This window comes from Engystomops pustulosus, chromosome 9, assembly GCF_040894005.1.
Source record: "Engystomops pustulosus chromosome 9, aEngPut4.maternal, whole genome shotgun sequence".
Taxonomy (NCBI): domain Eukaryota; kingdom Metazoa; phylum Chordata; class Amphibia; order Anura; family Leptodactylidae; genus Engystomops; species Engystomops pustulosus.
This window is the reverse complement of record NC_092419.1, coordinates 1,670,299-1,687,706: the sequence shown is the minus strand read 5'-3', so window position 1 is coordinate 1,687,706 and position 17,408 is coordinate 1,670,299. Positions and strand designations below refer to the sequence as shown.

Genomic DNA, 17,408 nt, shown 5'->3' with positions numbered 1-17,408 from the left:
GTACACGCCTGTCGACTGACAGCGCTGACAGGCTGACGCTTATCAAGATGAATAAAGCCTGGATTTCTCCAGATTTCCATTCTCCACCAGGTGAAAGAAGCTCAACCTGAATAATGTATGCACTCCTCCTCCTCATTGTCCTCCTTCTCCTCCTCTTTGTACACTAAAGCAGAGGAAACTGGCTATTTTTTGCCAGGAACAACTGGCTCTAGCTATAGTACTCCATGTATTTAATTTTTCTGGAGAGCCACCTACCCAGTCCTCTGTTTTAAGCAATTTTTGGGAGTGCCACATACAGGCACTCAATCTATTTAATTTTTCTGGAGGACCACCTACCTGCTCCTCTGGTTTGAAAACTTTTTTGGACTGCCACATACAGGCACTATCCAAATTTAATTGTCTCCATAGCAGCCTCCACATGTCGTCTTTATAGCTGCCTCCACACGTTGTCTCCATTGCTACCTCCACACATCATCTCCATAGCTGCCTCCAAAAGTCGTCCATATAGCTGCCTCCATACATGGTCCCCTTAGCAAACGAGCTTTGTCAGGCAGAATTTTGGGTTGTTTTCATGGCTTCCACATCAAACTTGTTAACTTTGTTGCCACCCAGCTGTGTAATCCACAAAATATACTGGCAAACTTTTATCATTTACCGATATTATTTCAGCGCTTCTTGCGCATCTGTTTACATTCCCCTCACCCGCCAGAACCCAAACTTATAAGAACACAACTACACTTGATCTTATACAAAAGGTTCTTAGAAGTGCTGTTTGGGGAGTAGCCTAGAGACAGGGGCTTGGATTGGTGAAAGCTCGCCTGGCAGCGGAGCGCCAGCTCCATGCCAAGATCCAACTAACATAGTTTTAACTGCAGCACCTTTAATCTACTACTAGTTCACTGCCTCCATACATCGTCCCCTTATCAAACGAGCTGTGTCAGGCAGAATTTTCAGGTGTTTCACCAGATACATAGTGGAACTCGGCCCATCTGTCGCCGCCATGCTGGAGACCTGAAGTTGCAATCATAGCAGCGCAATATGGATGCCCCATACTGTCGCTCTTAATCATGGAACCATTTCCGAAAAAACAATTAAAAATAGAACCACTATGCTATTCCATTATTCCTAGGTGAAATATTCAAACGACCCGGCCTGCTTTGAAAATTATAATTTTTTCAAAGTAAACGCTTCTGGCCCCCAGGCCCATTTTGGGTGGGGAGGAGCCAAGACACAGGGGCTTGGACAGGCGAAAGCTCGCCTGGCAGTGGACCGCCAGCTCCATCCCAAGATTAGGCAGCCTCAGAGGCATCCATGCATGCTGCCCCTGCTGTTTCCTGTCCATTTTGCCTCCACGATCCTCCACAGCGTCCACCAATGTCTCATTTCAACTCTCTATACCCCAGACGCTGGAGCACGAGAGGATATACAGCACATCATCCCCTTATCAAACTAGCTGTGTCAGGCAGAATTTTCAGGTGTTTCACCAGATACATAGTGGAACTCGGCCCATCTGTCGCCGCCATGCTGGAGACCTGAAGTTGCAATCATAGCAGCGCAATATGAATGCCCCATACTGTCGCTCTTAATCATGGAAGTCGTCTCCATGGCTGCCTCCACATGTCATGCCCTTATCAAACGAGCAGTGTCAGGCTCATTTTTTGGGTGTTTCACCAGATACGTTATGGAACTTGGTCACTATGTCGCCACCATGCTGTGTTATCGACTAAATATAGCGTCAACCTTTTGTAGACATAGGAAATCATTTCAGCGCTTCTTGCTCACCTCCTTTGGTTCCTCTCTGCCACCCATTGGTTTGAATCCTGAGTCCATTTAGGGTATGACGCCATGCCACTCTCTAGCCTGCCGCTGCTGCCGCTGCCTCTGCATGCCGTCCCCTATAGTGTCAGGGTCAATTATTGGATGTTTTACATGCTATCTAGCCTCATTCGGTCACTCTGTCATGGCCATGCTGTTGCCCATAATTTTGGCATAATGGTGCGATTAAGCAGCCTCAGAGGCATCCATGCATGCTGCCCCTGCTGTTTCCTGTCCATTTACGTGGTGTTTCCATCCTTTTCTGAGGTTTCCAGGTGTTTGGCCAAGCTTCCCTGTGCAGAGCCTTGGTCCCCTTGAAAAATGCTCGAGTCTCCCATTGACTTCAATGGGGCTCGTTATTCGAGACGAGCACTCGAGCATCGGGAAAAGTTCGTCTCGAATAACGAGCACCCGAGCATTTTAGTGCTCGCTCATCTCTAATACAGTTTAAAAAAAAGCTAATTACCACAGTGACGGTGCCTGGATCTATGTCCCCAGAGTGCACAGGGGGCAGGAGAGAGCGTGCAGTACAGGACAACCTCCATAGAGCCGGTGTCACCTACCCTATAGTGTCCACCAATGGTTTTATTACACGGAGCAGAACTCAAACTACAAAGGGATAAAAGGGCAGATTTACTTCTTGATAAGAGCTGGTGATGGATACGTACAGTGATGGTAATTTTGGCAATCCAGGGATACACTTCTTGCACTCCTTCCTCCCCTTTAGATGGATCTTTAGAAAGTCCACACATCTGGAGAACTTCTGCTTCATCTGAAAGCAAGTAAGACGCATGCTAGATAGATACAAGCCATGTATTCATGGTCAGAGCAAGGTTTGTGGGTGACCATCGCCCCTCTATGAGGCCAAACCCATTAGTGGCACATAGAGGAGAAGTTGTGGATGACCACAGCTCACAACATTGAAGGTGTAATCACCTCCTCACAGCAATGGGAAGGAAGACGTGTAAATGATGTTACCTAACATCTCGTCAAAGGCCTCCTTCATATGATCTACAGATTTCATCTTGAAGACGTGCTTCTCAGGATTTTTCTTGGATGCAATATCATTGATTTCATTCTCGCTTATGTCTTCTCCCAGACCAAAGACATAGACATCTGTCAGGTAGAGAGAAGAGGTCCATCACACTTAGATATCATCAGAGAATGTTAGGCCCCTCTACACATAACAGCGGAGGTCAGGTCCAACAAAATCGGCAGGGTTGGCCAACGTCAACGTTGGCCCTTCTAGAACATATTAGTTTGGTGAGGAAAGGGGCACCAGGTGTTATACAATCTTTATGGGGTCATCCATAAAGATGGTAAAATAGACCATCCAAGGAGAACGCCAGACAACTCACATGATGACCGAGTAGAGAAATACTCATCACTTTGGTGTATGGACGTGTTACTCTTAGCTTGTCAGGAGTCTTATACCAGTTGTGGTGGCCTTAGGGATGTGTACCACAATACTTAGGTCAGTACCCACAAGATCCCTGTACAGCAGAGGGTAAGATTAAATGGGCTTTTCCCACCCAAGGTCCAAAAGAACATGTCCTATCCTCTAAACAAAAAGAACCAAATAAATCCTAGAACTCCCCCACCCTATATGACTGCATTATATGTATGTATGTACCATATAGATTTCATACCTAGAAAATCTTCACGATTATTGTTCTTCCGAATGTCCAGAAGTTCTCTGATCTTCTTCATCTCCACAACTGGGTCCCCTCCCATGTTATGCTTTCCTAGCCGGGTGAAAGATGAGGTTGTGAAGTGGAAATGATGACAATAACAGCAAATCAGGGAGGTAAGATAAGAGCAGTGTTAGACGGGATCCCTTGAGGTCCTGGAGATCGTTCTAAGGTCCTAAGTGATTGTAAAGTCAAAGCCAACAGGGATTGTCTTCGGCAGACAGTTAGGGCATGATCACCTGGGCTTTCAGGGGACTTCTTTGTATTTTGGTGGCTGCTTTAACCATGGCAGAGAATTTGTGGGAATTTGTAGAGGAAGATGAAGCGTTGGCTGCACATTTAAGAGGAAATAATAAGTAGAAGGATGTCTGCGATGGTACAAGGAGGAAATACTGGTGAGGTGTGGAAGAGAAACTCATGTCCAACCCTCAGCGGTTACTCACCATCTGTCATCAGCAGGATAACATTTCTTGTTTCCAGAAATTTTTGGGGCTCATTAGTGTTTTGCAGAGACAACATGCCGTGGACTTCGATCAGTGCACCCCGAGTGTTGGTTCCCATTTTATCGTCATGTTCTATTGAACAAAACCCAAGAACATTGAAATGATGGACAAGACGGAAAGTAAGAAAGGTCTTCAGGTGTGTCCAAAATAAGACAATTGTAATGGGGCAACTCCGGGGTTATACATCATTTCCTAGGACCCTCCGAGCCAAATGTCCGGAATTCACCTAAACATTTGTGGGGTTGTCCAGGATTTTGTGTTGATGGTCAATCCTCACCTCGATAATTGAACTTTCTTATCCTCTCAATGACGGCCTCAGCGTCCGTGCTGTCATCATCAGAGAGCCGCACAATGGGTTTGGCAAACGAAGCGTAGGAGATAACACCATAGCGAGGGGTGAAGTCAAAGCTGGCCATCTGTGGAGACAATTATGGGCCACATGTATCACTTGTTTTTTCTGTTGGTTTTGCGCCTTTTCATTCAGGTGCACCGTTTTTGCGCCATTTTTGCGATTAAACGCCAAACTAGCTGCGCAGCAAAAATAAGCAGCTTTCCCTCATCTATCTTACCGATCCAGATGTTTTGCTGCACCTAATGATATTCATCACTTGCAACGTTTTCATTTAGGTGCAAAAACGGGCGCAAAAACACTCCAGCCCGAAAGTGGCGTTAACTGAGAAGAAAGCACTGAGCCCCTGTGCAGAACAGCTCATTTCTAGCAGCAAAGCTCAGCCAGACACTGGAACATATAATAGATACATTACAGACAGGAGCTGCAGACTCTATTTACAGTTCATCACCTTCTATTTACAAAACATTCTGCAAACTCCTGAGCTCAAAGCAAGACAGGACAGAATTTTGCAGGAGTTTGCAGAAGTTTGCAGAATGTTGCAGATTCTACAGACAAGTGTCCCCCATGTAATTCTGCACAGTATCACCAGTGTGTCTGAGGGGGATACTGTGCAGAATTACAGGGGTGCAGCAGGAGATCAGCACTGGGGGATCCCCACCAGGAGAAGCCACTGCTGAGGAGGTCACTGGGTGCTGGGTGTCACACACCTGGGTGCTGCTGTGAGGGTCATTCTCCTTCTGGGATGTGGGAGAAGCAGAGAGGAGCTTGTAGCAGGATCACATGTAACTGCCCGAATCTAACATTGCGCCTAAACTGCGCCTAAACTGCGCCTAAACTGTGTTAAAGTAAAGTGATTAATAAGAGGCAGGAAATTACCTTATCACAGATGGTTGTAGCTTGTGATAATTCTGGCAAAACAGTGTGCCTGAATTTAGGCGCAACTACTACACTTAGGCACACAAAAGTGATAAATGTGGCCCTATATGTTCCATCAAGTCTTCAAACACAATCATAGCAAGTAACTTACAAAGATATGACAGGAGACTAGTAATGTCCCCCATAAGGTCTAAATTACAACCCTCAGGGGTCCTGCTGCTGGGAACATAACCCCTTAGATGCGGTGGTCAGTTAGACACAATGGGGGTCATTTACTAAGGGCCCGAATCGCGTTTTCCCGACGTGTTACCTGAATATTTCCGATTTGCGCCGATTGTACATGAATTGCCCCGGGATTTTGGCGCACGCGATTGGATTGTGGCGCATCAGCGCCGGCATGTGCGCGATGGAAATCGGGTGCCGTGTCAGAACGAAAACCTGACGTATTCGGAAAAGTGTCGCTTGGGAAGCGCTTACCTTCACCTGGTCCAGCTCGGTGCATTCCGGTGCGTTCAGATGATTTTCAGCGCAGCAGCACCAGCTGGTGGACGTCGGAGGAACTACCTTCATAAATCCCATCCGGACCCGAATCCTGTTCAGAGAACGCGCCGCTGGATCGCGAACGGACCGGGTAAGTATATCTGCCCCAATGAGGGGGGTTATTATTAACCCCTTAATGTCCGCCCTTTCGGGAATCTACGTCGGTCATTAAGGGTACTTCTTCTGACGCGACGCCTTTTGCTCAGTAAAATTGAACAAAGATAAGAACAACGATATAACTGAGGTATCGCCGTAATCGTAGTGACCAGAGAATAAAGATAAAATAATATTTCTATGTTATGGCAAGTGGGGAAAAAAAGTGCTAAAAATCCAAAATAGAAATGGATCATTTCTTTTGTGTCCCCCTTGAAATAGTTATAAAATCTCATGAATAAGCGATAGACGCCCGGAAGGAATGATGTATACATTGTATCTCATCCCGCAAATAATAAGCCTCGTAGGTTCACATTACCAAAAAAAAATGTCATTTTCATCCTATGCCCGGCCGTGCGCCCCCCGTACAGTCACCACCACATATAGGGGGATTGGTACTCGGGAGAAATTGGGCATCACACTCTGCAGAGCATTTCATCATTTTAGTCATTATTAAAGTGTTAGTTTTGGCCTAAATGAATGTATTTTCCAAAAAACAGTCAAAAGTTTCTAAATCGCTCGTCCATATTGTTTTAATCCATTTTATAAAAAAACTTAAAGGGTTAAGAGACTCAATAGAAGTTGTTTTACATACGTTGAGGGGTGAAGTTTCTATAGTGGGGTCATTTATGGGGTGTTACTATTATTTAGGCCTCGGTCACTTGGAAGCTGAGTTGTCCCTTAAAATGTGAGTTTTGGCAATTTTCATGAAAATTAGAAAAATGGCACCTAAAGTTCTGCACCTCATAACATCCGAGAAAAATGAGAGGACGGATAACATATCATTCCAACATACAGCCGACATTCTAGAAATGTTACTTATGAAGCTTTTGGGGTAGTTTTACTTCCTGTCTGGAATGCAGAACATTTCAAACTTTGAAAATGAAGATTTCTTCAGAAATTTTGCCAAATTTTCATTTTTTTTCCGAATGAAACGCAAAACTTATCACTTAAATTTTTCAACTATCATGAAGTACAATGGGGGTCATTTACTAAGGGCCCGATTCGCGTTTTCCCGACGTGTTACCCGAATATTTCCGATTTGCGCCGATTTCCCCTGAATTGCCCTGGGATTTTGGCGCACATGATCGGATTGTGACGGATTCAGAAAAACCGCCGCATTTAAAAAAAAAAGGGTTGCGGGACTCACGCTTACCTGCACTCGGTCCGGCTTGGTGATCAGTGCATTCCGGGGAACTTCAGCGCAGCAGCGCCACCTGGTGGACGTCGGAGGAACTGCCTTAATCAATCCCGGCCGGACCCGAATCCACCGCAGAGAACGCGCCGCTGGATCGCGAATGGACCGGGTAAGTAAATCTGCCCCATTGTGTCTCGAGAAAACACATCTCAAAATCACTTGGATATGTTAAAGCTTCCGAAGTAATAACCAATTATAGTGAGACAGGGCAAATTCAAAAAATCGAGTCTGGTCATTGAGCTGAAAACTAGTGTTGGTCATAAGGGGTTAATCCATTTACATGGAGGTGATTTATATCTTATGCTGCTACTATCCCAGTCTATGTCTGGATGATACTGATATACAGACACTATGGGGCAGATTTACTTACCCGGTCCATTCGCAATCCAGCGGCGCGTTCTCTGTGGTGGATTCGGGTCCGGACGGGATTCACTAAGGTAGTTCCCCCGATGTCCACCAGGTGGTGCTGCTGCGCTGAAGAGCATCGGAACGCGCTGGAATACACCGGGCCGGGCTGAGTGAAGGTAAGTGCAAGCTCCGCGACACATTTTCCGTTTTTAATTGCGCCGGTTTTTCCAAATATGTCGGGTTTTCGTTCGGCCACGCCCCCTGATTTCCGTCGCGTGCATGCCGGCGCCGATGCGCCACAATCCGATCGCGTGCGCCAAAATCCTGGGGCAATACACGGAAAATCGGCGCAAATCTGAAATATTTGGGTAACACGTCGGGAAAACGCAAATCGGGCCCTTAGTAAATGACCCCCTATATGATATATTTTTTTTATATATTCTGTGAACTCATAACATATAAGGGATTAGAGACAGAGTGCAGTCAGAAGAAGGAACCACTCCCGTCCCCATCCAACATGAACCTGCCCCTGCATATAACTAAGAGGTCAGAGGTCATCAGATTGCACATGTTCTTCATACCTTATCTATGAACACAATGCTGGCCGCCTTAGCGGTTTTGAAGTTCTCCACTCCTACACTTTTAGAAGAATCGATGATAATGAAGATGTTCATGAGACCGTCTTTCCTTACTTGTATTTTACGATCACTTTGCTCTACAAAATATAAAAGGAACATATCAGTATCATTATTGGAATCTTAAAACCTTATGGAAGTCAGAACTGAGCCAAAAGAAAGTCAATTTATTCGGAGAAAAAAACAAGTTATCAGACAACTCCATCAATGGCGAAACATCTCCAACCCGATCCATCGTGTCCCATACTATACTGCTGATCAGACATCTCCAACCCGATCCATCATGTCCCATACTATACTGCTGATCAGACATCTCTAGCCTTGTCCATCATGTCCCATACTATACTGCTGATCAGACATCTCCGGCCTTGTCCATCATGTCCCATACTATACTGCTGATCAGACATCTCCGGCCTTGTCCATCATGTCTCACACTATACTGCTGATCAGACATCTCCGGCCTTGTCCATCATGTCCCATACTATACTACTGGTCAGACATCTCCAGCCTTGTCCATCATGTCCCATACTATACTGCTGATCAGACATCTCTGGCCTTGTCCATCATGTCCCATGCTATACTGCTAATCAGACATCTCCAACCCGCTCCATCATGTCCCAAACTATACTGCTGGTCAGACATCTCCGGCCTTGTCCATCATGTCCCATACTATACTGCTGATCAGACATCTCTGGCTTTGTCCATCATGTCCCATACTATACTGCTGGTCAGACATCTCCGGCCTTGTCCATCATGTCCCATACTATACTGCTGATCAGACATCTCTGGCTTTGTCCATCATGTCCCATACTATTCTGCTGATCAGACATCTCCAGCCTTGTCCATCATGTCCCATACTATACTGCTGGTCAGACATCTCCAGCCTTGTCCATCATGTCCCATACTATACTGCTGGTCAGACATCTCTGGCTTTGTCCATCATGTCCCATACTATTCTGCTGATCAGACATCTCCAGCCTTGTCCATCATGTCCCATACTATACTGCTGGTCAGACATCTCCAGCCTTGTCCATCATGTCCCATACTATACTGCTGATCAGACATCTCCGGCCTTGTCCATCATGTCCCATACTATACTGCTGATCAGACATCTCTGGCCTTGTCCATCGTGTCCCATACTATACTGCTGATTAGACATCTCTGGCCTTGTCCATCATGTCCCATACTATACTGCTGGTCAGACATCTCTGGCCTTGTCCATCGTGTCCCATACTATACTGCTGATCAGACATCTCCGGCCTTGTCCATCATGTCCCATACTATACTGCTGATCAGACATCTCCGGCCTTGTCCATCATGTCCCATACTATACTGCTGATCAGACATCTCCGGCCTTGTCCATCATGTCCCATACTATACTGCTGATCAATCACCTCTGACCTTGTCCATCATGTCCCATACTACACTGCTGATCAGACATCTCCGGCCTTGTCCATCATGTCCCATACTATACTGCTGGTCAGACATCTCCGGCCTTGTCCATCATGTCCCATACTATACTGCTGATCAGACATCTCCGGCCTTGTCCATCATGTCCCATACTATACTGCTTATCAGACATCTCCGGCCTTGTCCATCATGTCCCATACTATAATGCAGTTCAGACATCTCCGGCCTTGTCCATTATGTCCCATACTATACTGCTGATCAGACATCTCCGGCCTTGTCTATCATGGTCCATACTATACTGCTGTTCAGACATCTCTGGCCTTGTCCATCATGTCCCATACTATAGTGCTGATCAGACATCTCTGTCCTTGTCCATCATGTCCCATACTATACTGCTGGTCAGACATCTCCGGCCTTGTCCATCATGTCCCATACTATACTGCTGATCAGACATCTCCGGCCTTGTCCATCATCGTCCATACTATACTGCTGATTAGACATCTCTGTCCTTGTTTATCATGTCCCATACTATACTGCTGGTCAGACATCTTTTGCCTTGTCCATCATGTCCCATACTATACTGCTGATCAGACATCTCCGGCCTTGTCCATCATGTCCCATACTATACTGCAGATCAGACATCTCTGTCCTTGTCCATCATGTCCCATACTATACTGCTGATCAGACATCTCCGGCCTTGTCCATCATGTCCCATACTATACTGCTGCTCAGACATCTCCGGCCTTGTCCATCATGTCCCATACTATACTGCAGATCAGACATCTCTGTCCTTGTCCATCATGTCCCATACTATACTGCTGTTCAGACATCTCCGGCCTTGTCCATCATGTCCCACACTATACTGCTGTTCAGACATCTCCGGCCTTGTCCATCATGTCCCATACTATACTGCTGATCAGACATCTCTGGCCTTGTCCATCATGTTCCATACTATACCGCTGATCAGATATCATTTGCCTTGTCCATCATGTCCCATACTATACTGCTGATCAGACATCTCTGGCCTTGTCCATCATGTCCCATACTATACTGCTGATCAGACATCTCTGTCCTTGTCCATCATGTCCCATACTATACAGCTGATCAGACATCTCTGGCCTTGTCCATCATGTCCCATACTATACTGCTGATCAGACATCTCTGGCCTTGTCCATCATGTCCCATACTATACTACTGATCAGACATTTTCAGCCTTGTCCATCATGTCCCATACTATACTGCTGATCAGTCACCTCTGGCCTTGCCCATCATGTTCCATATTATACTGCTGATCAAATATCTTTGGCCTTGTCCATCATGTCCCATAATATACTGCTGATCAGTCACCTCTGGCCTTGTCCATCATGTCCCATACTATACTGCTGATCAGACATCTCCGGCCTTGTCCATCATGTCCCATACTATACTGCTGATCAGACATTTCCGGCCTTATCCATCATGTCCCATACTATACTGCTGATCAGACATCTCCGGCCTTGTCCATCATGTCCCATACTATACTACTGATCAGACTTCTCTGGCCTTGTCCATCATGTCCCATACTATACTACTGATTAGACATCTCCAGCCTTGTCCATCATGTCCCATACTATACTGCTGATCAGACATCTCCGGCCTTGTCCATCATGTCCCATAATATACTGCTGATCAGTCACCTCTGGCCTTGTCCATCATGTCCCATACTATACTGCTGATCAGTCACGTCTGGCCTTGTCCATCATTTCCCATACTATACTGCTGATCAGACATCTCCGGCCTTGTCCATCATGTCCCATACTATACTGCTGATCAGACATCTCTGGCCATGTCCATCATGTCCCATAATATACTGCTGATCAGACATCTCCAGCCTTGTCCATCATGTCCCATACTATACTGCTGATCAGACATCTCTGGCCTTGTCCATCATGATCCATACTCTACTGCTGTTCAGACATCTCCGGCCTTGTCTATCATGTCCCATACTATACTGCAGTTCAGACATCTCCGGCCTTGTCCATCATGTCCCATACTATACTGCTGATCAGATATCTCTGACCTTGTCCATCATGTCCCATACTATACCGCTGATCAGACATCTCCAGCCTTGTCCATCATGTCCCATACTATACTGCTGATCAGACATCTCTGGCCTTGTCCATCATGTCCCATACTTTACTGCTGATCAGACATCTCTGTCCTTGTCCATCATGTCCCACACTATACTGCTGATCAGACATCTCTAGCCTTGTCCATCATGTCCCATACTATACTACTGATCAGACATCTCCGGCCTTGTCCATCATGTCTCATACTATACTACTGATCAGACATCTCCGGCCTTGTCCATCATGTCCCATACTTTACTGCTGATCAGACATCTCTGTCCTTGTCCATCATGTCCCATACTATACTGCTGATCAGACATCTCCAGCCTTGTCCATCATGTCCCATACTATACTACTGATCAGACATCTCCGGCCTTGTCCATCATGTCTCATACTATACTGCTGGTCAGACATCTCCGGCCTTGTCCATCATGTCCCATACTATGCTGCTGATCAGACATTTCCGGCCTTGTCCATCATGTCCCATACTATAATGCAGTTCAGACACTTCCGGCCTTGTCCATCATGTCCCATACTATACTGCTGATCAGACATCTCCGGCCTTGTCCATCATGTCCAATACTATACTGCTGATCATACATCTCCGGCCTTGTCCATCATGTCCCATACTATAATGCAGTTCAGACATCTCCGGCCTTGTCCATTATGTCCCATACTATACTGCTGATCAGACATCTCCGGCCTTGTCTATCATGCTTCATACGATACTGCTGTTCAGACATCTCTGGCCTTGTCCATCATGTCCCATACTATACTGCTGATCAGACATCTCCGGCCTTGTCGATCATGTCCCATACTATACTGCTGGTCAGACTTCTCCGGCCTTGTCGATCATGTCCCATACTATACTGCTGATCAGACATCTCGGGCCTTGTCCATCATCGTCCATACTATACTGCTGATCAGACATCTCTGTCCTTGTTCATCATGTCCCATACTATACTGCTGGTCAGACATCTTTTGCCTTTTCCATCATGCCCCATACTATAATGCTGATCAGACATCTCTGGCATTGTCCATCATGTCCCAGACTATACTGCTGGTCAGACATCTCCGGCCTTGTCCATCATGTCCCATACTATACTGCTGATCAGACATCTCCGGCCTTGTCCCTCATGTCCCATACTACACTGCTGATCAGACATCTCCGGCCTTGTCCATCATGTCCCATACTATACTGCTGATCAGACATCTCCGGCCTTGTCCATCATGTCCCATACTATACTGCTGGTCAGACATCTCCGGCCTTGTCCATCATGTCCCATACTATACTGCTAGTCAGATATCTCTGGCCTTGTCCATCATGTCCCATACTATACTGCTGATCAGACATCTCTTGCCTTGTACATCATGTCCCATACTATACTGCTGTTCAGACATCTCAGGCCTTGTCCATCATGTCCCATACTATACTGCTGATCAGACATCTCCGGCCTTGTCCATCATGTTCCATACTATACTGCTAATGAGACAAGTCTGGCCTTGTCCATCATGTCCCATACTATACTGCTGATCAGAAATCTCAGGCCTAGTCCATCATGTCCAATACTATACTGCTGATCAGACATCTCTGGCCTTGTACATCATGACCCATACTATACTGCTGATCAGATATCTCCGGCCTTGTCCATCATGTCCCATACTATACTGCTGGTCAGACATCTCCGGCCTTGTCTATCATGTCCCATACTATACTGCTGATCAGACATCTCCGGCCTTGTCCATCATGTCCCATACTATACTGCTGGTGAGACATCTCCAGCCTTGTCCATCATGTCCCATACTATACTGCTGATCAGACATCTCCGGCCTTGTCCATCATGTCCCATAATATACTGCTGGTCAGACATCTCCGGCCTTGTCCATCATGTCCCATAATATACTGCTGGTCAGACATCTCCGGCCTTGTCCATCATGTCCCATACTATACTGCTGGTCAGATATCTCTGGCCTTGTCCATCATGTCCCATACTATACTGCTGATCAGACATCTCTTGCCTTGTACATCATGTCCCATACTATACTGCTGTTCAGACATCTCAGGCCTAGTCCATCATGTCCAATACTATACTGCTGATCAGACATCTCTGGCCTTGTACATGATGTCCCATACTATACTGCTAATAAAACATGTCTGGCCTTGTCCATCATGTCCCATACTATACTGCTGATCAGAAATCTCCGGCCTAGTCCATCATGTCCAATACTATACTGCTGATCAGACATCTCTGGCCTTGTACATCATGTCCCATACTATACTGCTGATCAGACATCTCTGGCCTTGTCCATCATGTCCCATACTATACTGCTGATCAGACATCTCCGGCCTTGTCCATCATGTCCCATACTATACTGCTGTTCAGGCATCTCCGGCCTTGTCCATCATGACCCATACTATACTGCTGATCAGATATCTCCGGCCTTGTCCATCATGTCCTATACTATACTGCTGATCAGACATCTCCGGCCTTGTCCATCATGACCCATACTATACTGCTGATCAGACATCTGCGGCCTTGTCCATCATGTCCTATACTATACTGCTGATCAGACATCTCCGGCCTTGTCCATCATGTCCCATACTATACTGCTGTTCAGACATCTGCGGCCTTGTCCATCATGTCCCATACTATAATGCTGTTCAGACATCTCCGGTCTTGTCCATCATGTCCCATACTATACTGCTGATCAGACATCTCCGGCCTAGTCTATCATGGTCCATACTATACTGCTGTTCAGACATCTCCAGCCTTGTCCATCATGTCCCATACTATACTGCTGTTCAGACATCTCTGGCCTTGTCCATCATGTCCCATACTATACTGCTGCTCAGACATCTCCGGCCTTGTCCATCATCTCCCATACTATACTGCTGGTCACACATCTCCAGCCTTGTCCATCATGTTTCTTACTATACTGCTGATCAGTCACCTCTGGCCTTGTCCATCATGTCCCATACTATACTGCTGATCAGACATCTCCGGCCTTGTCCATTATGTCCCATACTATACTGCTGATCAGACATCTCCGGCCTTGTCCATCATGTCCCATACTATACTGCTGATCAGACATCTCCGGCCTTGTCCATCATGTCCCATACTATACTGCTGATCAGACATCTCCAGCCTTGTCCATCATGTCCCATACTATACCGCTGATCAGACATCTCCGGCCTTGTCCGTCATGTCCCATGCTATACTGCTGATCAGACATCTCCAACCCGATCCATCATGTCCCATACTATACTGCTGATCAGACATCGCTGGCCTTGCCCTTCATGTCCCATAAAATACTGCTGATCAGAAATCTCCGGCCTAGTCCATCATGTCCAATACTATACTGCTGATCAGACATCTCCAGCCTTGTACATCATGTCCCATACTATACTGCTGATGAGACATCTCTGGCCTTTTCCATCATGTCCCATACTATACTGCTGATCAGACATCTCCGGCCTTGTCCATCATGTCCCATACTATACTGCTGTTCAGGCATCTCCGGCCTTGTCCATCATGACCCATACTATACTGCTGATCAGACATCTCCGGCCTTGTCCATCATGTCCCATACTATACTGCTGATCAGACATCTCCGGCCTTGTCCATCATGTCCCATACTATACTGCTGGTGAGACATCTCCGGCCCTGTCCATCATGCCCCATACTATACTGCTGATCAGACATCTCCGGCCTTGTCCATTATGTCCCATACTATACTGCTGGTCAGACATCTCCGGCCTTGTCCATCATGTCCCATACTATACTGCTGGTCAGACATCTCTGGCCTTGTCCATCATGTCCCATACTATACTGCTGATCAGACATCCCTGGCCTTGTCCATCATGTCCCATACTATACTGCTGTTCAGACATCTCTTGCCTTGTCCATCATGTCCCATACTATACTGCTGGTCAGACATCTCTGGCCTTGTCCATCATGCCGCATACTATAATGCTGAACAGACATCTCTGGCATTGTCCATCATGTCCCATACTATAATGCTGATCAGACATCTCTTGCCTTGTCTATCATGTCCCATACTATACTGCTGGTCAGACATCTCTGGCATTGTCCATCATGTCCCATACTACACTGCTGATCAGACATCTCCAGCCTTGTCCATCATGTACCATACTATACTGCTGGTCAGATATCTCCGGCCTTGTCCATCATGTCCCATACTATACTGCTGATCAGACATCTCCGGCCTTGTCCATCATGTCCCATACTATACTGCTGGTGAGACATCTCCGGCCTTGTCCATCATGTCCCATACTATACTGCTGATCAGACATCTCCAACCCGATTCATCATGTCCCATACTATACTGCTGATCAGACATCTCCGGCCTTGTCCATCATGTCCCATACTATACTGCTGATCAGACATCTCTGTCCTTGTTTATCATGTCCCATACTATACTGCTGGTCAGACATCTTTTGCCTTGTCCATCATGTCCCATACTATACTGCTGATCAGACATCTCCGGCCTTGTACATTATATCCCATACTATACTGCTGATCAGACATCTCTGGCCTTGTCCATCATGTCCCATCCTATACTGCTGATCAGACATCTCCAGCCTTGTCCATCATGTCCCATACTATACTGCTGATCAGACATCTCCAGCCTTGTCCATCATGTCCCATACTATACTGCTGATCAGACATCTCCGGCCTTGTCCATCATGTCCCATACTATACTGCTGTTCAGACATTTCCGGCCTTGTCCATCATGTCCCATACTATACTGCTGATCAGACATCTCAGGCCTTGTCCATCATGTCCCATACTATACTGCTGATCACTCACCTCTGGCCTTGTCCTTCATGTCCCATACTATACTGCTGATCAGACATCTCCAGCCTTGTCCATCATGTCCCATACTATACTGCTGATCAGACATCTTGGGCCTTGTCGATCATGTCCCATACTATACTGCTGATCAGACATCTCCGGCCTTGTCCATCATGTCCCATTCTATACTGCTGATCAGAGGTCTCTGGCCTTGTCCATCATGTCCCATACTATACTGCTGATCAGACATCTCCAGCCTTGTCCATCATGTCCCATACTATACTGCTGATCAGACATCTCCGGCCTTGTCCATCATGTCCCATACTATACTGCTGATCAGACATCTCCGGCCTTGTCCATCATGTCCCATACTATACTGCTGATCAGACATCTCCGGCCTTGTCCATCATGTCCCATACTATACTGCTGATCAGAGGTCTCTGGCCTTGTCCATCATGTCCCATACTATACTGCTGATCAGACATCTCTGGCCTTGTCCATCATGTCCCATCCTATACTGCTGATCAGACATCTCCAGCCTTGTCCATCATGTCCCATACTATACTGCTGATCAGACATCTCCAGCCTTGTCCATCATGTCCCATACTATACTGCTGATCAGACATCTCCGGCCTTGTCCATCATGTCCCATACTATACTGCTGATCAGACATCTCCGGCCTTGTCCATCATGTCCCATACTATACTGCTGATCAGACATCTCTGGCCTTGTCCATCATGTCCCATACTATACTGCTGATCAGACATCTCCGGCCTTGTCCATCATGTCCCATACTATACTGCTGAGCAGACATCTCTGGCCTTGTCCAAAATGGTCCATACTATACTGCTGATCAGACATCTCTGGCCTTGTCCATCATGTCCCATACTTTACTGCTGATCAGACATCTCCGGCCTTGTCCATCATGTCCCATACTATACTGCTGATCAGACATCTCTGGC

General features: G+C 46.4%; 1 protein-coding gene across 1 annotated transcript in view; it reads right to left on the bottom strand.

The window, feature by feature from the left end:
• LOC140077902 (complement factor B-like) overlaps positions 1–17,408 on the bottom strand; it is a 94,571-nt gene that overhangs the window by 28,874 nt on the left and 48,289 nt on the right. The window contains exons 6-11 of the mRNA XM_072125505.1: positions 8,058–8,191; positions 4,287–4,425; positions 3,950–4,081; positions 3,465–3,560; positions 2,794–2,931; positions 2,484–2,587 (exon numbers count right to left, since the gene is read on the bottom strand). Coding sequence (XP_071981606.1) covers positions 2,484–2,587; positions 2,794–2,931; positions 3,465–3,560; positions 3,950–4,081; positions 4,287–4,425; positions 8,058–8,191 — 743 coding nt within the window. The remainder of the gene's footprint in view (positions 1–2,483; positions 2,588–2,793; positions 2,932–3,464; positions 3,561–3,949; positions 4,082–4,286; positions 4,426–8,057; positions 8,192–17,408) is intronic.